The sequence below is a fragment of the Schistocerca cancellata genome, chromosome 5, assembly GCF_023864275.1.
Source record: "Schistocerca cancellata isolate TAMUIC-IGC-003103 chromosome 5, iqSchCanc2.1, whole genome shotgun sequence".
Taxonomy (NCBI): domain Eukaryota; kingdom Metazoa; phylum Arthropoda; class Insecta; order Orthoptera; family Acrididae; genus Schistocerca; species Schistocerca cancellata.
This window is the reverse complement of record NC_064630.1, coordinates 145,829,904-145,849,630: the sequence shown is the minus strand read 5'-3', so window position 1 is coordinate 145,849,630 and position 19,727 is coordinate 145,829,904. Positions and strand designations below refer to the sequence as shown.

The 19,727-nt window shown below is 36.9% G+C and overlaps 1 protein-coding gene across 1 annotated transcript in view; it reads left to right on the top strand.

Annotated features, from left to right (window-relative positions):
• The first annotated feature begins 7,475 nt into the window (after positions 1 to 7,475).
• Positions 7,476 to 19,727, top strand: part of LOC126188406 (hydrocephalus-inducing protein-like) — a 78,230-nt gene continuing 65,978 nt past the window's right edge. The window contains exons 1-3 of the mRNA XM_049930008.1: positions 7,476 to 7,658; positions 7,758 to 7,843; positions 7,925 to 8,111. Of these exons, the coding sequence (XP_049785965.1) occupies positions 7,476 to 7,658; positions 7,758 to 7,843; positions 7,925 to 8,111 (456 nt within the window). The remainder of the gene's footprint in view (positions 7,659 to 7,757; positions 7,844 to 7,924; positions 8,112 to 19,727) is intronic.

Sequence of the window (19,727 nt, the reverse complement as noted above, 5' to 3'; positions counted from 1 at the left end):
CCCATACAGTGACGTGGTCAACGTTACCTTGTACAGCAGAAACTTCTCTGATGCTGACATTAGGGTTATCGTCAACTGCATGAAGAATTGCCTCATCCATTGCAGGTGTCCTCATCGTTCTAGGTCTTCCCCAGTCGCGAGTCATAGGCTCGAATGTTCCGTGCTCCCTACGATGCCAATCAATTGCTTCAAATGTCTTCCTGTTGGGACACCTTCGTTCTGGAAATCTGTCTCGATACAAATGTACCGCACCATGGCTGTTGCCCCGTGCTAATCCATACATCAGATGGGCATCTGCCAACTCCGCATTTGTAAACATTGCACTGACTGCAAAACCACATTTGTGATGAACACTAACCTGTTGATGTTACATACTGATGTGCTTGATGCTAGTACTGTAGAGCAATGAGTCACATGTCAACACAAGCACCGAAGTCAACATTACCTTCCTTCAATTGGGCCAACTGGTAGTGAATCAAGGAAGTACAGTACATACTGACGAAACCAAAATGACCTCTAACATGGAAATTAAGCATTTCTGGACACATGTCCACATAACATCTTTTCTTTATTTGTGTGTGAGGAATGTTTCCTGAAGGTTTGGCCGTACCTTTTCATAACACTCTGTGTACAGGGTGAACATTAATAATATTGACAAACTGAAGGGATGGATTCCTGACAGGAAATAGAGGAAAAAAGGTCCTATGGACTTATGTCTGGAAATGGACAGTATGATTGGAACAAAAACAAAATGTCCTTTAACAGAGTACAGAGCTGCATCGCATCCACATCACAACACATGTTCAAAGTGGCCTCCATGGGATTGCAGGTGATAGGAATAGTGATGGTTGTCATGCAGGTTACACGTAATTGTGCTTGGCTTACACCATAGCTGTCTGAAAGGATTCGTGCTGATACAGATGCTTCAAAAGGGCTTTAAATGTTATGGAATGTCGGTGGTGTAAGTGAGGGGACTTGTTTTGGTATGTTCATGCTGCCACTTGTCTGTTTCCATCTGATTGGCCACACACATAAAAAAACTTATTTATTTTAGTTGTAAATATATGTAATGTATTATTGTTTCTCTGACATGTTGTACATCCTGGAGGACCTCCTTACTATGGATCAAGTGGAATGGAAGTAAATCTAATATAATCTAAACACAGACACCATCTCGGCTTGTTCCTGACATGAATTGCAGACCATTGTGCTGCTTACAGAATGCTGTGTCAACCACACAACCTGCAACACACAAGGAGCACATAGCACATGGTCAGAGGAACAGTCAGTCATCAGCACCATCTACTGTGGCAACGATGCATTTCTGGACACATGTTCATAGGAAATTTTTCCTCCATTTCCAGTGAGGATTCTGGCCCTGCAGGATGTTGGTATTATTAATGTTCCCCTGCATAACAACTTAATGGGCAAAATATATTTAATATGAAGCCAGATATTCTAAAAACAAGGCTACAGGAGATTGTGTGGGAGAAGTGCTATTATTCAGTAGAAGAATTTGTAAAGGATGAAATGGTAATTTGAGCAAAGGGTAAATAAGTGTTAGATATTATTATACATATATATAACAAAACTGTATTATTATTATTATTATTATTATTATGCTGTTTTAACAGCTGTTCTCTGTTGACAATGAAATTTTAGTTAAACTTTGATGTGTCTCTTGTAATTGAAACAAATGATTTACATTATGTAAGTTATGAGACTAATAAACCACAGAACACAATAACCCTGTGAATGATCTCCCAGACCCAGTTGCAGGTTCCCTATCTAATGGCTTCCAAGGGCAACAAAAATTTGATTTTCAGTACCTCATATAATTACTGAGTGACTTCTAAAACTTAAAATGATTTCATAATCTACTCATTAAGAAGTATAATTGTATGTTAAAGGTTTAACACAGTAAGACAATTATTACAGCTGGAAACTATGTAAATGTCCTAAAGGCAGCATAACTCTCCATGTGCAAATACCCAGTCTATATCCATCCAATGAATGATAAAAGGAAAGAAATTTATCCCTTATATAGTTTTTCTGCCCGTGCAGTGAAACTTCAGCATCAGCATCAACTTTTTATTAGTTACTTTTTTATCACTAAGTATATTTACAACAGATTTTTTAGATAGTATCTACATATGCCAGTGAGTATGTCCGCAAAGTTATGTTATTATATGACACCTAATTCAAGAGATATGACATCATAAATATTAAGCTGCATGACAAACTAACTTTTGCTCAAAATGAAGCACAAATTGCTCAGACTTGATCCATCCAGTGTTCCCATAGCAAGAGAACTAGCAAATTCCAACAAACTTTGTATGTGACTAGCTTAGCGCCCACTGCTTCGCTTGCATAGACTGTATGACGTGCAGAGACTTTTCTGTTCTCATTTAATTGAATCTTTATGTTGTTATCAGATTGCTAAGCTGTTCACACTAACTCTCTTCCAAATGAACTTCTGACCAAAAAGCGATTCCTGTGACTGGAGTGCAAAGTTTTTATTAAACATGCCTTTTGTGTTTCTGTGGATATATTTCAGTAGCAAGTTTCATCCCGTAATAAATACTTTATTCTATTTACCCAAGAAATGAAACACTAATTTTCATAAATTTAGCTTTAAATTCTTTTACTGTAACAAAACATTTTCTCAAAAATTTTCATCCTCTATTGCACTCCCTTAGGGGTTGAATTTCCAGAATTACTGAAATATGTATATTTTTATTTCTGACTGAGAAGTTGTAATTATTCATGCTGAATGTTACTTAACTTAGTTTCTTCTGCCTGGTCAATTGATGAATGAATGCGAAATTTTCATGCTTCACAAAATTTATTCACATTAATTGACATCCGAACTACACACTTGTCATGTAAACAAAACATGGACAGACTTCACTGATCTTTTTGACTTCCAAAAGTAACTTCAAAACTGACTTGTCGCGGCATCGCTTTGTATATAATTTTAACAATAACTTCCAAAATAAAGCATTATTAATTTTGTGCAATTTTGATGTTACAATTAAAATTTACAAAATGTAAAGAAACTGATGTTACAGCTGAATAAGGTATAAAATACAATATTGAATGAGAACCTTTTATAGTAATATCTTTAGTTTTCCATAGGAAAATCATTCTGAACTTTAATTACAATAATGTCTCTTGTATTTTTTTAGTTACATAATCAATTACATTTTGGATTTGGTTACTAACATTCAGTGGTAGTACAGATCTTATGGTTTATCTGATTACATACATAAAATGCACAAATAAGACCTCAAATTCTGGAAATTGGAGAACTGTGAGATGTAAACAATCGGAGTGTTAATTAGGAATGTAGTTACAAAGAATATTAATTGCAGAGGAAGACATAAAAGTAAATAACAAATGAAAATGCATTGTTTGGTAATAACTTTTAAGCTGTTTCTCAAGATAGTGAGGTCTTCTGTTATTGGATTTTTAGATTACCATTTTGTGAATTAGAAGCATTTATTTTTCATGCTAACATCTCTTTAGTCTCTAGTTATTTATTGCTAAGGACGTATTACTTCAATTTCTTGATTAGTTATTTAATTTAGTATATGTACATAATTGTATTAGTGACAACAATCCACCAATAATTATGACAATGCATGTCCTTCTGGAACATTCCACATGCTTTTTCTATGAATATCAAGTTTTTTTTTATCAAATAGGACAGAGTGATATATATAAAGACACACATACAAGCCCTTAGGAAACCCTGAATTGTCCAATTACTATCTGTGTTATCAGACATTTCATATGAGTCCTGGGGGAGGCTGTACCATTATAAAGTCAAATACCTTTTTGTGGTCTAATGAATAGTCCATTAAATTTCAGGCATGCAGCCACGCAAGTAAAATTTCTTCCACTGATTTTTCGAACGTGTATCATCCATCCATCCTCAGAGTAAGTTCCAAGACTGAGACAGTCTCACTATTTTGTCCCCCAAATGGTTTAATTTCCCAAAAAGCTGAAACGCATATTTTTTTCTTATTTTATAACTGAGAAACCAAATACCATCCTTTTTATTTGTAACTGAGAAGTCAAATACCAATGTTCATACACGTAGCTTTAAAAATACTTCAGTAGTTCTTTAATACCGATATATATTCAAAGCAAGTTTACACCCATTCCTTAATAGCAAAATTCTTTAAAAAAGTGCATCATCCCCTATTTCACCTCCTTAGGGTTGGAATTTCGAAAAATCCCCTCTTAAATGTTGCCAGTTCTGTAAGATCCACACCTTCCCCAAATTTCAAGCTTCTGTCCTTAGCAGTTTGTGCTGGGCAATGATGAGTCACTCAGTCAGTCAGTCTGTCAGGACGTTGCCTTTTATATACAGTGATTTCAAACCTTTTCTAATCTTTTTCTTGCTTATATGCTTAAAGTCAAATATTTAGCACATTAAATTAATTTTAACTAAAGTACGAGGGCAGTTCAATAAGTAATGCAACACATTTTTTTTTCTCGGCCAATTTTGGTTGAAAAAACCGGAAATTTCTTGTGGAATATTTTCAAACATTCCCGCTTCGTCTCATATAGTTTCATTGACTTCCGACAGGTGGCAGCGCTGTACGGAGCTGTTAAAATGGCGTCTGTAACGGATGTGCATTGCAAACAACGGGCAGTGATCGAGTTTCTTTTGGCGGAAAACCAGGGCATCTCAGATATTCATAGGCGCTTGCAGAATGTCTACGGTGATCTGGCAGTGGACAAAAGCACGGTGAGTCGTTGGGCAAAGCGTGTGTCATCATCACCGCAAGGTCAAGCAAGACTGTCTGATCTCCCGCGTGTGGGCCGGCCGTGCACAGCTGTGACTCCTGCAATGGCGGAGCGTGCGAACACACTCGTTCGAGATGATCGACGGATCACCATCAAACAACTCAGTGCTCAACTTGACATCTCTGTTGGTAGTGCTGTCACAATTGTTCACCAGTTGGGATATTCAAAGGTTTGTTCCCGCTGGGTCCCTCGTTGTCTAACCGAACACCATAAAGAGCAAAGGAGAACCATCTGTGCGGAATTGCTTGCTCATCATGTGGCTGAGGGTGACAATTTCTTGTCAAAGATTGTTACAGGCGATGAAACATCGGTTCATCACTTCGAACCTGAAACAAAACGGCAATCAATGGAGTGGCGCCACACCCACTCCCCTACCAAAAAAAAGTTTAAAGCCATACCCTCAGCCGGTAAAGTCATGGTTACAGTCTTCTGGGACGCTGAAGGGGTTATTCTGTTCGATGTCCTTCCCCATGGTCAAACGATCAACTCTGAAGTGTACTGTGCTACTCTTCAGAAATTGAAGAAACGACTTCAGCGTGTTCGTAGGCACAAAAATCTGAATGAACTTCTCCTTCTTCATGACAACGCAAGACCTCACACAAGTCTTCGCACCCGAGAGGAGCTCACAAAACTTCAGTGGACTGTTCTTCCTCATGCACCCTACAGCCCCGATCTCGCACCGTTGGATTTCCATATGTTTGGCCCAATGAAGGACGCAATCCGTGGGAGGCACTACGCGGATGATGAAGAAGTTATTGATGCAGTACGACGTTGGCTCCGACATCGACCAGTGGAATGGTACCGTGCAGGCATACAGGCCCTCATTTCAAGGTGGCATAAGGCCGTAGCATTGAATGGAGATTACGTTGAAAAATAGTGTTGTGTAGCTAAAAGATTGGGGAATAACCTGGTGTACTTCAATGCTGAATAAAACAACCCCTGTTTCAGAAAAAAAATGTGTTGCATTACTTATTGAACTGCCCTCGTAATATTTCAAGATATTTTTTACGTGAGAATTAAATTCTTTAAAGAATCAGTGGTTTACTGATGTATCTTAATCTGGCATCAACCATACTTTTCCTATAATTAATTTTATATGGTCATTTCCTTAAACCTCTCTATAAGAATGCTGCCCAGACATTTCATGGGTATGGCTTCCTCCAGTGATCGTTTAGCATTTATGTAATCATACAGTAATGAGTCTTTCTGCTTATTTACACACAATATGTTACATTTGTTTATGTTGCGTGTCAATTGCCAGTCTTTGCATAAAATGTTGATCCTGTGCAGATCTTCCAGTAATTCACTTTAGTTTTCCAGCATAATAACTTGCCTGTGAGCAATAACAATCTGTGCACAGCCTTTGATGTTGTCCACCTGTCTATCATCACCACTACCTCAGAATGCATCCAAAGTTACTTTTGTGCCTGAAAATCCCTGTCCATTGAGAATAACATGCTGTGTTCTGTTTGCAGGGAACTCGTCAATCAAATCATAAAGCTGTATATCTAAAAAGAAAGATGATGAGACTTACCAAACAAAAGCGCTGGCAGGTCGATAGACACACAAACAAACACAAACATACACACAAAATTCTAGCTTTCGCAACCAATGGTTGCCTCGTCAGGAAAGAGGGAAGGAGAGGGAAAGACGAAAGGATTTGGGTTTTAAGGGAGAGGGTAAGGAGTCATTCCAATCCCGGGAGCGGAAAGACTTACCTTAGGGGGAAAAAAGGACAGGTATACACTCGCACACACACACACATATCCATCTGCATATACACAGACACAAGCTTGTGTCTGTGTATATGCGGATGGATATGTGTGTGTGTGCGAGTGTATACCTGTCCTTTTTTCCCCCTAAGCCACAAGCTTGTGTCTGTGTATATGCGGATGGATATGTGTGTGTGTGCGAGTGTATACCTGTCCTTTTTTCCCCCTAAGGTAAGTCTTTCCGCTCCCGGGATTGGAATGACTCCTTACCCTCTCCCTTAAAACCCAAATCCTTTCGTCTTTCCCTCCCCTTCACTCTTTCCTGACGAGGCAACCGTTGGTTGCGAAAGCTAGAATTTTGTGTGTATGTTTGTGTTTGTTTGTGTGTCTATCGACATGCCAGCGTTTTTGTTTGGTAAGTCTCATCATCTTTCTTTTTAGATATATTTTTCCCACGTGGAATGTTTCCCTCTATTATATTCAAATCATAAAGCTGATTTGATAATCTATATGCTCATATTTTTTCACTATCTGACAATGCATAACTCTGTCACACCCTTTTTTAAGTCAGTGAACGTGACATGAACCATGGTGCTGGTATCAACTGTGTCCTGGGTCATGTGGATGAGCAGTGCGAGCTGTGATTCATACAGTCATTACCTGGGGAGTCCATGTTGATCCTTAGAAGGACATTTTTGGTCCCCAGAAAGGCCTTAATATGCAAGCAGATACTTCAGTTTTCCCCTGTTTGCCACTCTAAGAACACAGAAATACCATACCATGTGTATTTTTCATTATATGTGATTCTGGGATGGGAGGATGATTGGGCTTTAATGTTCTACTGATGAGGTCATAAGATACAGTTTAGTTATACTAGTTTTGTGTTGTACCATTTACAATAATTACATAAATTACCACTAACAGTGATGGAGGCGAAACTCTGAAATGTGGTGCAAATCTGATAAGGAGAGGTCAGTTTATGGTGAATGTGTTAAAATTTTAAAGATAAGAACTGTTATTACTGATGAATCTTGCAATAGATTGTGTTTTTTATTGAAAACAGATTTTAAATTGCATCTCTTAACTAAATTTTGCCCCAAGTTTACTGCTCTGCAATCGAGTCTTCCAGTATTATTTAAATGTTATTTACCCCTGTGATATGCATCTCTTATAACGTTTTAATAGTCCCTGTTATTACCACATTTTGTAATGCTCATTGTGATTTAGCATCTATCTGAATTTTATTATCTTACAAATACTCAGAATTCTAAGAAAAATCTTATTTTTAGTCATGACATAAGTCAACATTATTGGTATACCAACTCTATTTTTGTTACTTTACTACCTTCTTTCATGCCAGTATTGTGTCTTTCATTAACAGTTGTCTGTTTCAGTTTTTTAATTATGGGAAACTCTCGCCCATCTGTGTCTTGTTGCATTATATGTGTTGGTGAAGGACCAGTCATTTCTGTAGTGCCTCTTGACTTGCCTTGGAATGAAACTCTTCTCCTGAAGCCTTCTGTGAAAGAGATCAAAGTCATAAATGATGGACCAATTCCTGCTGCTATTGAAGTTACTCTTGTGAGTTGCATCTATTTTACTACAATACAAATAAAGCAGTAGGATGTGATATCAGTGGAAAACAGTTATCCCTTGAGAGTACATAGGGGAGTAAACTTAATTAGCACACTTTGCTTTTATAAAAAAAATTGCATGGTGCCTGCACGTATGCGCGCTACTATAGTTTGTACAATCAGTCACCCTAGTTATGACCATATGTCAATTTACATTAAATACTTTTGAAAGTACTAGCAAGTAATTTATAATTCTGTAAGAGTATTATTGTGCCTGCACCCCCCTCTCCCCTCCACCAATGCAGGTGCTGATACCGTTTTTTCAGTTACTGGACAGAACATTAATATTTAAGAATGAATGTTTTGTTTTTTGTCTTCTATGCATCTGATCCTATACCATTCACCTGATTACAATGAATGCTCAAGTCCGTGAAGGTTTCTGTGGTGGTCATTGCAAAATTTTTTAAGTCTGGCCAATTTAATTTCATTTCTGAATGGTTTTATTCACAGGATATGAACTGTTAGGTACCCATACCAAAACATATTTCAAGAGCTTTTTAATAAAAATCTAGGATGTTTCAAAAATAATATGAAGTAGCACATTACAGTGAACCCTCAAACTTTTTTGTTTATTTCAACAGTTTCTCAGAAGGAAAAAAAGTCAATCAAACATAGAAACAAAGAATTACTGTTTGACTCCTTGCATGCCAGTCTCTGCATGTAGCAAATTAAACTGAACTCATTTAAGTGGCATTGTCAGAAGATTTTATCAGTTAACTGGTTCTTTCTGTTTATATATTCCAATGTATTTCACCATTCAGTAATCTTTCATGGACATTGGATTGTTGGACCTCTTTATGATTTTAATGTCAACAACATTTAGGGATTTTTGCTAGTTTTAATACACTGGCATTATTAGTGTAAAGTGTTGGATGTTGCTCTGGCAGTTCAGCTAATTTACTTGTTAAGTGACACAATCAAATTAGTTTTTTGGCTCCATCAGTTGCTGAAATAATTTCTGCTTAACTGGTGGACATAGCCACTACCTTGTGCAACTGACTTGTCGATGATATTGTCCCACCAGAGTACTTTGCCACAATGCTGGTTGTGTAATAACTTATCTAATTGTCTCCAGTGAACTGAGTGTCACCGTAAGCTCTCAAATCTTCTTCTCTGTCTTAAGTAATTCCATAATTTAAAGTCCCTTTCAGATTTCAGAATATGCATTTCACTTAGTACACGTCTCCAATGATGGTTTTCCCATATCTTGAGCTGGTTGATTCAACGCAAAAGTTATGTCTGGTTGAGGTCCTTGAAAGAAAACTTGAAATGTCCATTGGCCTTGTGATAGGGGACAGAGGACAGAAGTCCTTTACTTTGGTCATTCTCTACACATCCAATGATAGTTAAAGTGATATTGAAATGTACCGTTCAAAATCTTATTTGACTTAGCATTATCACTCCATCTCGAATTTGTTTTATTTTTACGCCAAGGAAACTGTTAAGAGTAGCTGTTGTTGTACAAAATACACATTGTAAAGTCTTCAGAAAAGTGGTAATTTCTGCTTGTGATTAAAAACAAACAATGATCTGAAGCACGGTTTTCAGAACATGGCGTTTTCCATGACTTCCATAAAACGGTGGTTTGATCAGTGTGGTGCTTGTTTGAGTCCATAGATACTTCATTTTGAGAGACACATGCAATCTGTATTATCTTTAAAATCATCTAGTTGTTTCTTATGCACTTCATCTTCAACTGTTCCATTTAAAAAGGCTGTTGTCACACAAAATTGTTTTAACAGCATTTCCTTAAAGCCAGCTATGATAGCAAAGAATTGTGTCATAGAGTGCTAGAGGACTAAAGTCAACTTCATAATCAATTCCTGCTTTTCATAAGATGCCTAACAAACACCCATGTACTGCTTCTATTAAGTGATTCATTTTGTTCATTAGTAGTTCGCATCTGTTTCTCCTTCTCAAGTGACTGAAGTGCTTCAGAGCAAGTTTGTATCTCTGTATTCACCAGCACCAACATTTGTTAGCGTAAAGAACTCACCACCTTCTGTGCAGGCTGGCTTTCTTCATTGTCTACTGTTCTCTGGTTTACAGTCTTCAGGAAATTTAGAAGCTTCTGCTTTCAAGGATTGTGTTGATTGTGTTACTGATACTTTATATTAGGATTCCTCTAGAATCAAGTTTGCCAAATTTTTCTTCACTTTGACTTACTTTGGAAGCAGATTGCTTATAACATTTGCTCTCTTCTGCTTTGGATATCACATCCAACCATTTCAGTCCTGGGAATTCTTGCAGAGAAATATTGAATTTAACATGATCACTGCAGAAACTACAAACTACTTCTGGCTTAAATTTTATGTCATGACTCAAGACCTCATTCCTTTTAGAAGGAATCCTGATTATAAATCTTTGTCATTGACACACCTCCAAGCTGTCCAAAAACAGTTTTGTCACAAACTTTGAATGGATAGTTTTGATTATATGAACATAGCAATCAGTGCCAAAAATTCTGAGATGATGAACTGGTCAGTTTTACCACATTTTCTAAGTGGTTGTGTTTGAAACTGAAGATCTTCTTGTATGATTTGAGATATAGACTTACCACATTTTCTAAGTGGTTTTGTTTGAAATTGAAGATCTTCTTGTATGATTTGAGATATAGAATTCTAAACTGCAAGCTTCTGCCCTCAATCCTCTCAGTAGTGCACTTACATTCAGCATCAAATATGCAGCTTCAATGATTGTACTGTTTTTATGTTTGGCCACACCATTTCATTAATCAGTGTATAATGGAGGAATCAGTAATTTTGTTCACTAATCTATGAGCAATTTCTTAACTGTCTTGTTATGAAATTCTTTGTCTCCATTACATGTAAATTGTTTAACAGCATGTCTTTTGGCTTGAGCTTCATTCAAAAATTGTTTATGCAGATCATGCTCTTCATTTTTGACAAAAATCATCAAACAACTGTACTCACTGCTCCATTGATATTTGGATTAATTCACTAGTAACTGGAATGATTTACTATGCATCTTATGTACTGCATGACCATCACAAAATGCATGATTCAGCTTTCTATATTGATGTTTAGTTTCTTGAAGATATTCTCGATGTGTTGTTTATTTTGCTGAGAAAAACTTTCATGATACACTTACAATATTTCAGAGGACGTCATGAATTTCATTTGATTATTCTTTTCTGGTGACCACACATATCCAGCACATACAGTCCATTTTCCTTATAGCCTGTCATAAAATTTAGCCACTGGCTTTTTTAAATACTAACACTTCTCACTTTTGTAGTCAAACATTGTGTTGTAGTCATTACAGGCAGCTTCTCTGGCTGAGGACAAAACAACACTTGCCAGTTTATTGGCATTTATGGAAAGAGAAACACTCTCATACTCTCATGCGGTCACGTGTAACATTTTGTGTATGTAATGGGACTTACTGCATCGCAAATCATTCTGATAAATTAATTAAGCTGCATTAAAGTGTTGCTAGGCAACATAATCAAAATGGTGATATGTGTCTCAATTAAAAAGTAACATTTTAAAGAAACTTTTGGTCCATCCCTGTCAAAATCAGTACTTGTCTCAAAATCAACTTAGTGCATTAAGTCCAAGCACATTGGCAAATATTGCATGTGACTCACAGGACAGCCTGATTATGCACTGGCGTGATACGCACTTTAAATCAAGCATGCAAGCTTCAGTCATTCCTAATGGGCCAAATGAATCCTTTGTAATAATGCAATCCCATGCAAAGTCTAACTGGAACTGGATTTGTCTTTATCCGAGTGAAAATCTAAAAATAAAATCCAACACACAAGTCAGTCAACTGCACATGCACACTTTTGCACTCCAAGTGATAACTCATCTCAGAGTAAAAGCCATACATAAATTCACACTTTTTTTATGCTTACAAAAATCAGAACACCTTTATATTAAACAGATAAATTATGGCATGCAATTATTAATTAAACATTTCCAACTCTGAATAAACTTCAAGAACTTGTATTTCATAATCAATAAAATTTATCACCTGAGAGAAACTATTTGCTAAAACGGATTCAGATTACAGTCAACTCATGTCTCGATTATGACATCACGAATTGTCACTTGCTTAGAATGAACTAAATACCTGTACTGGAAAATACTGTCCGTTGAGTGATTTACAGACTTCTATAGCAAGTTTGGGTACCCCTTGCATTGCTAGAGCATGCACTGCTTCCTGGACTGGGGTAGGCGCGCCAGCCCTAGATCGAATTTGCCCGGCGGATTACTGATGAGGACCGGTGTGCCGGCCAGCCTGGGTGTGGTTTTTAGGCAGTTTTCCACATCCCACTAGCTGAATACTGGATTGGTCCCCACGTCCCGCCTCAGTTACATGACTCGCAGACATCTGGACATGTTTGCACTATTCCATGGCTTACACTAGACGCAGACAGGTGGGGTACACTCATTCTGTCCTGGGCTGTACGAGGTGGCGGCAAGAAGTGCATCTGGCCACCCCTTAAAATTAACCACACCAAATCCATCCTTAACTGTGCTGACCCTGCGCAAAATGTGGGGCAAATGCACTAGCAAAAGAAGAAGAAGAAGTCAATGAAAAGAATGGCAGCTGCAAAAGTCGCTGCAGAACTGAATGTCACATTTGCGAATCCTCTCAGCACCAAAATAGTTGATAGGAAGCACTATAAGTTGGGAATTGTAGGGCAAGTTGAAATTCAAAGACTGTACATGAAGCATGCAAATGCCTGTAACAGAAATCATGGTACCTGGACAATTGAACAATGGAAGTCAGTCATTTGGTCAGATGAGTCTTGTTTCACACTGTTTCCAACTTCAGACTGAGTTTAGATCCATAGTGTGAAAAATGGCAGGGGTATGTGACCATTTTTGGCTGATCATGTCCATCCCTATTAAGAAATAAACAATTATTTGCTCACTGACAATTTTGTCTTGTTTTCCTGTACTGTATATCGTGAGTATTCCTTTAAAGAAAATATTTCCAGAAAAATCAAAGGGTATTATCATCCATAGTGTGAAAACTATTGAGTGGATAATAAATATTAATGAAGGAAAATATGAATTAGAAAGTTGCTATTTTGTGTAATTATCACATATGTTGTATTAATAGTACAAGATAGAATAAAGAAAAAAATTGTATTAATGTCAGAAGTGGTTAAGAACAGGTAGGGCAGATCCACTTTGGTCTGTTACATGACTATCATAACAGTGGTTGAGTAGAGGAGGAGCCAGCAGGCTGCACAAAGGATGGAAAGTGGAGCTTAATAGAGTTAAAGCCATTTACCTGATGTGAGTTCTCATGTCAAGCTAGGCACTCTGAGATGAGGAGGAGTAGGTCCATATGTATGATCTATGGAAACACCTATGGGTAACTTCAACCCTTGGTGGCTGCAGTGTGTGAAAGGGCCAGTGAGAATCAAGTTATTTATGACCTGTTAATACTATGAGAATTCCGATTACACATTTACATTTGACCAATGAAATGAGCTTCCTGTCATTTCTCAGCATTCTGTATGGCTTGCAGAGTTACAGCAAAGGAACTAAGAACATGTACACTAATAAGTCAAACTTAAATTACTTTTATGTCAGTTTGATGTGCCAGAGGTGCCACCAGCTAATATCCAAGCAGCATTACAGTATGTTAGGAGCTCCCCTCTGACTCAACTACCATTAAAAATTCATGTGAAATATTCTCAGCAATAAGCAGCTGATATCCCCACACCTGTAGGTCTTGGTTGTGCCTGGGCATGATTTTTTCAATGAAGGTTTAATATTGTTCTTCTTTACCTCTTATTTTCCCAACTGTTGCATTGAATGCAATGATGAAAGACTTGGTCCAGTTACTTGAATAATAGACCGACACCTATTATATAAAAAGGGTGTTAACAGATAAGTGGGAAACCTCTAGTTAATGGGTAGAAGACTTTTTGATTTTTGTAGTTACAAACACTTTTTTGTTGTTACATGTTTGCTTCATTTCTTTCATTTTGTTTTTAAATTTCCTGCTTGGTTCCACAGGTTCTTTTTCTTTTCAAATGTTGTTCTTTTTGGATGTGTTAAGTCAAAGTCTTGTTATGTTTATCTTATTAACCATTGTACTATAGGAAATAAGCAAATGCTTTTAGTATTGCAAACACAATCAGTAGTGGAAATAAACTCTGCAGTTTTTATTGGACTAGTGTTTAGTGTGTACTGAACATTCTTCCCCCACCAGGAATCGAGTTACCTATTTCTGACAGGGGCAGCCCCGAACAAGCGTGTGTTGTTGATTTCAGCTTGTGACTGATGAGTTATGTCCTACTTCCGGTCATGGGTGTGGTGCTTGCTTGATCAAATTCTTATTGGACTAATGTTTACTGTACATTTATGGCTAAAATGTATTCTAATTGCCATGCACCCAATGTATGAACCTGCAGATTGCAATTTATCTAAAGCTAGAAGATTTCCTAGTAGGAATTTACCAAACAGTAACACCCTTCAAAGAATTTATGAATGTATTATGGATACAGGCTGTTTCTAGAAAATATCATTTCATTGTTAAAACACCAGATTTAAAAGATTGAGTACTTCATCATATTGAGGACAATAATGACAGCAGTAGCACGGAAATGCAGAAACTGCGAATGTTAGTCATGTGACAGTGTGTAAAGTCTAATGAAAGGAACTCCTTTATCCTTGCCAACTACAGAGGTTACAAGATTTTACTGAAACATTTTTGGTTCAGAAAAGCTCTTTTATATTTGGTTACTGGGGATGTGTGCTCCTGGCCAACACTTTGTGTTTACTGTACTATTCACTGATGAAGCAAAGTTTACCAGGAATGGAGTGCAGAACTTTCACAATGCTCATGTGTGGGCGAATGACAGTCCTTGTGCAGTGTCGCAAATAAAGTGTCAATAACAGACTACCATAATGGATGGCCTGGTGTAACTGGAGACAGATTCATTCGAAATTTCATTTTCTGTGGAGCACTGACTGTAGCATCTTACAAGAAATTTTTAAAGAAATGTTTAAATATTTTGCTGAAAGACTTCCCACTACACTTACATCAGAGTGTGTAGTTCATGCATGGCAAGGCTCTCCCTCATTTTGCTCTGCGAGCAAGAACAGTTTTAAATCTCCATATTTGAAGTAAATGCATTGTTCATGGGGTGACAACATCTTATCCTGCTCAATGCTGTGACCCGAATCTATCGGACTTTTATCTTTGGAGGAATTTGAAGGACATAGTGTGATGTTACAAATGTTCAAGCTCTTCACCACTGTATTCAAGAAGGTTTTTATCTGATGCAGCAGACACCTGGAATATGGGAGCAAGCAAGATAATCCACAGTACGCCATTTATAAACTTGTTTTAGAGCTAATGGTAGTCATTTTGAGCATTTCATTTAGCCATCACAAGACAGCTCTTTAGCTCTTTTGGGGGGGGGGGGGGGAGACCACCTGTGGAAACTAGATGGAAATTTGAAAACAAAAAGACAGAAGTGAAGCAAGCATTTGAAAACAAAATAGTGTCTGTAGTAAAATGCCATCCGTAAATGTGTGAGAAGAGGGAAGCATTTTAATTACCACTAATGCTGAGTGAGAAAAAATATACAGTTTCTCTAGTTGTGTCTGTAGTTCAACAGTAGTAATAATGAATTCTCAATCATACCATTGGAGCAACTTAATAGTTTGGGCCTCTACCAAGTACAAAGATGAACGAAAATTAGAAAATTTTAGTTACAGTTAATGATTGTTCACACAGTAACTTGCTGCTCCATATGATGAAATACTCAGCTCTGATACCCTTGGGGTTGTTGTGTTAGAAAGTCCAGCATTCAGCATCACTATTGTGCTAATTTTTAAATAAAACACAGAGTATAACACTTTTCTTGTCTTATATTGTGACCGAATATCATGTACATTGGCAGAATATACACTGGACATCTGACAGCCTGTGAAAGATTCTCACACAAATAGCTTCCAAAAGACGATCATGCAGACTGACTTCATAGCTCATGCACCACTTCCTTTTATATAAAACTAAACAGTTGAATACATTGTTAAATGTAAGATTTACAAAATAACAATTAAAAGGCATGAGATGATTTTATTAACTTACATCAGAAAATGGGCCCTATATTGCCCTACAAGTCCTGATATTCAGTTTGGAAAAGTATACTTAATTTTATACACAATTTCAATGCATTTTACAGTGCAACAATTTAAATTACATTTTAGTAAATTCTAAACAAATCACATTGAATTAAAATTTGTATTTTTGTTTGCTCTCGAGTAGAGCAATTATTTTAAATAATCATAATGAATAAACATCATGGGTTTTCAGAAATAGAACAGAAGTAAATTTTCAAGAATATGAGGTGCAATATGACTGCACAGTTCATATCACAAAATTTGGAAGTTGGGTTATTAACAAGCGGTTTACACCTCTTAGCTGCAAATATTAATCGGATAGCATACTAATATGAAATTTAATCTGGGATAATAAACTCATTTGTACTAATTTTTAAAGGGCAGTTCACTTCTGGAATTGGGTATAGACATAATAGTATAAAGTCTAGAAAGTCAAAATTCAAGCTAAAATGACCTCTTCAGAGAATGTTGACATGAGGCAGGAATTTCACATAGGATTGGGAAGGTAGTCCCATTTCAGTAGCCACAAAATAAAAGAAAAGATGACAATATGTGTACAGGAACATTTTTGCTTCATTTCAAGTCCTCTATCTATTTTCCAGGGGTTTTCCACATATTAGTTAATGTCCTGTATATATATTCCATCAGTGAATACAGCCTTAACTAGATAACATCAGGCTTCTGTGAAGTCAAAATGGCCAACCCAAACCCTCTGCATACAAACCCAGCCAAAGAATGACAGAATCAGAATGACATTTCATTTGTTTTATTAATCATTACATGGAATGTGGGAGCGAGTAAGATAAACCACGATGTGGCGTTTAGAAGCCTGTGTTAGAGCTAATGATAGACATTTTGAGTATTTTGTTTAGCCATCAGAAGACAACATTTAAAAAGAAAAAGTACCTGTGGAACCAAAATGAAAAAAAAGAGAAGATAGAAATGAAGCAAACATTTAAAAACCAAATAGTGTCTGTAATTACAAAAAAAAAGAGAAGAAGACCATATGTATGCAGAAACATTCTCCATGAACTTCCCACATATTAGTTAACACCCTGTATATATAGTCCGTCAATGAATACAACGTTAACTATACCATGGAGCTTCTGTGAAGTCAAAATGTCCAACACTAAACCTCTACATACAAATCTGTCCAAAGAATGATAGAATCATAATGACATTTCATTTTTGATTAATCATTATATCTATTGTCAGAATTATATGTTCATTGAGGACGTTGTGCTTCTACAAGTAAGCCAGTGATGCTTGGAGGTTATATGTCTGTATCTGCAGTAGTATTTCTTGCATTTTGACTATATGTGTCATCCCTTGGTGTGGTTATCCAAATACAAATAAAATAACAAGTGCACACAATATTTTGGCCCTCTTCTATGTGAACATTTTTTAGGATTTTCATTTGTGGGTATCATTCATTTGTAAGGACACAAAGGATACACATAATTCCTCTGGAGTGGTATATAACAGCACACCTTTTGATCCTGTCACCCAAACAAAACATAGTATATAGGCTGCCAGCCTATTCAAATGATGTGTATAAAGCGGTATCCACAATCTATTCTCCATCATGAAAGCTGACTGCAACAGTTGTGGAAACTACAGTTATTTTAGCACATCATGAGGTGATCACTACCTCCATGAAAACCAGTGGCAGTATATGTAGTATTCAAGTGGATCATCAGTTTCTTTTGCCATATTTGATTACAAACTAATCCATAGGTGTAATAATATTCTCACTTCTGGTTTTGTTGTCAACTTATTATATGATAGTGGGGTATTTTGTGTAAGATTAGTTTCAATAAGAAGACAGAAGTTTCTTTCACATACTGCTTTCAAGATCTATATTTTTAATTTATTATTATCAGTCAGCATGCTAAGATGGCGAAAACACTTTTCTGATGCACTCTGTGGATACCATTTGCAGTGTAAAGGATTTGTGAGCATCACACTGCATATTTTGAGAATGACTTGGAGTGTTGTCACACTTCCATGAATGCCATATAATAGTGATAACCATAGCCTATTTAATCTGTTGTAAAAAGTTAAACAATTTATGAACATTTGGAGAAATAATTGTATTCCACGTGCTAATTGATTGTAGTTATCCATAGAGCTGGAGCATGAGAAATAATGTTTTGTTGTAAATATTCTATGTTTAAAATAAAATTTGAATATTAATAAGTGCCTCAAGAAACTGGATATGGCATTTTTAGTCCTCTTTCCATTGCTAAAGAAATTCTCTTGAACATTGAATCCTGTCTGAGCTTCCAGCTACAGCTGCCACTGAGGAAAAAAATGATCAGAGAGAGTCCTTACTGTACCTGACAACAGATCAATATAGTCTCTCAGAATTCGATTGGTAGACATCCCTAAGATCTTCCTCATGTGCTTTCATGTTAGAAAGCTTCCCAGCTGAAAATACCACACCTGTACAGTATCCTGTTACTAGTGCATGTGAGTGTGTGTGTGCTGAGAGTGGTGTCTGTGTTGAGAGTGGTGTCGCCACATATGTGTGTTTGAATCGGTCGCCAGCTGTGTCAGTGTGGGTCAGCTTCTGGAGGCTGCTGTGTGTGGTGTGTGTATGGTGCAGTCTCTGCCACACATTCTACCGGTGAATTTGGTATGTATATGTGCTGAGCAGTGCTGACTGTCTCTCTATATTATTCTAGTTTGTATCATACACACCGCTGTTCTGTGTCTTGCAGAGTCTGAAGAGGCATATTGTTCAGAAGTTACAAGTAATGTCATATTTGTGTGACGTGGATCAGTTTTATTTATTACTTGGTTAGTACACTCTCAAACCTCAGAGTGTAAGGTTCATTATTTATAACTTTGGCACAATTTACTTCACAGATTTGATCTCTGTAATTTGGCTTTGTTCTTTGTGCAAAATGCAGCCTACCAGTTGACTCAGCAACTTAACAGCATTCATGTATCTGTAACTCTTCTCATGATATTCATCATTCCCCAGTGACTGTTGGCAATCTGTTCATCAATAAAGGTATTGCAGTACATAATGTAGCCAAAACAGTCAGCTTAACACAAGGAAAAACATGTCATAAATACTGAAATCCTGCTTGATAAACCTTCATATCTATCCTACTGCTCAATTAAGTTGTGATTTTATTTATTACATTTTTCAGAAATGAGAAAAAGACGTCTTCTAAATGTTTTGGCTCCCAGAAAGTAGTTTTGTTTGTGTAAGATACATTCCTGAGTAGTCTCTATGAGTTGGCTTAACATTAAACTTTTGATGGTGGTGGTGTGACAGAATGCAACATTCAATACAACATCTTGAATGGAAATGTGTTGACAATATAGGGAAGTATCCTCTAGGAAGAACAGAACTTTTCAAAACTTTCAGACTGACTCTGTTATATTGTTTATTCATCTCTCTCTCTCTCTCTCTCCCCCATTCCCCT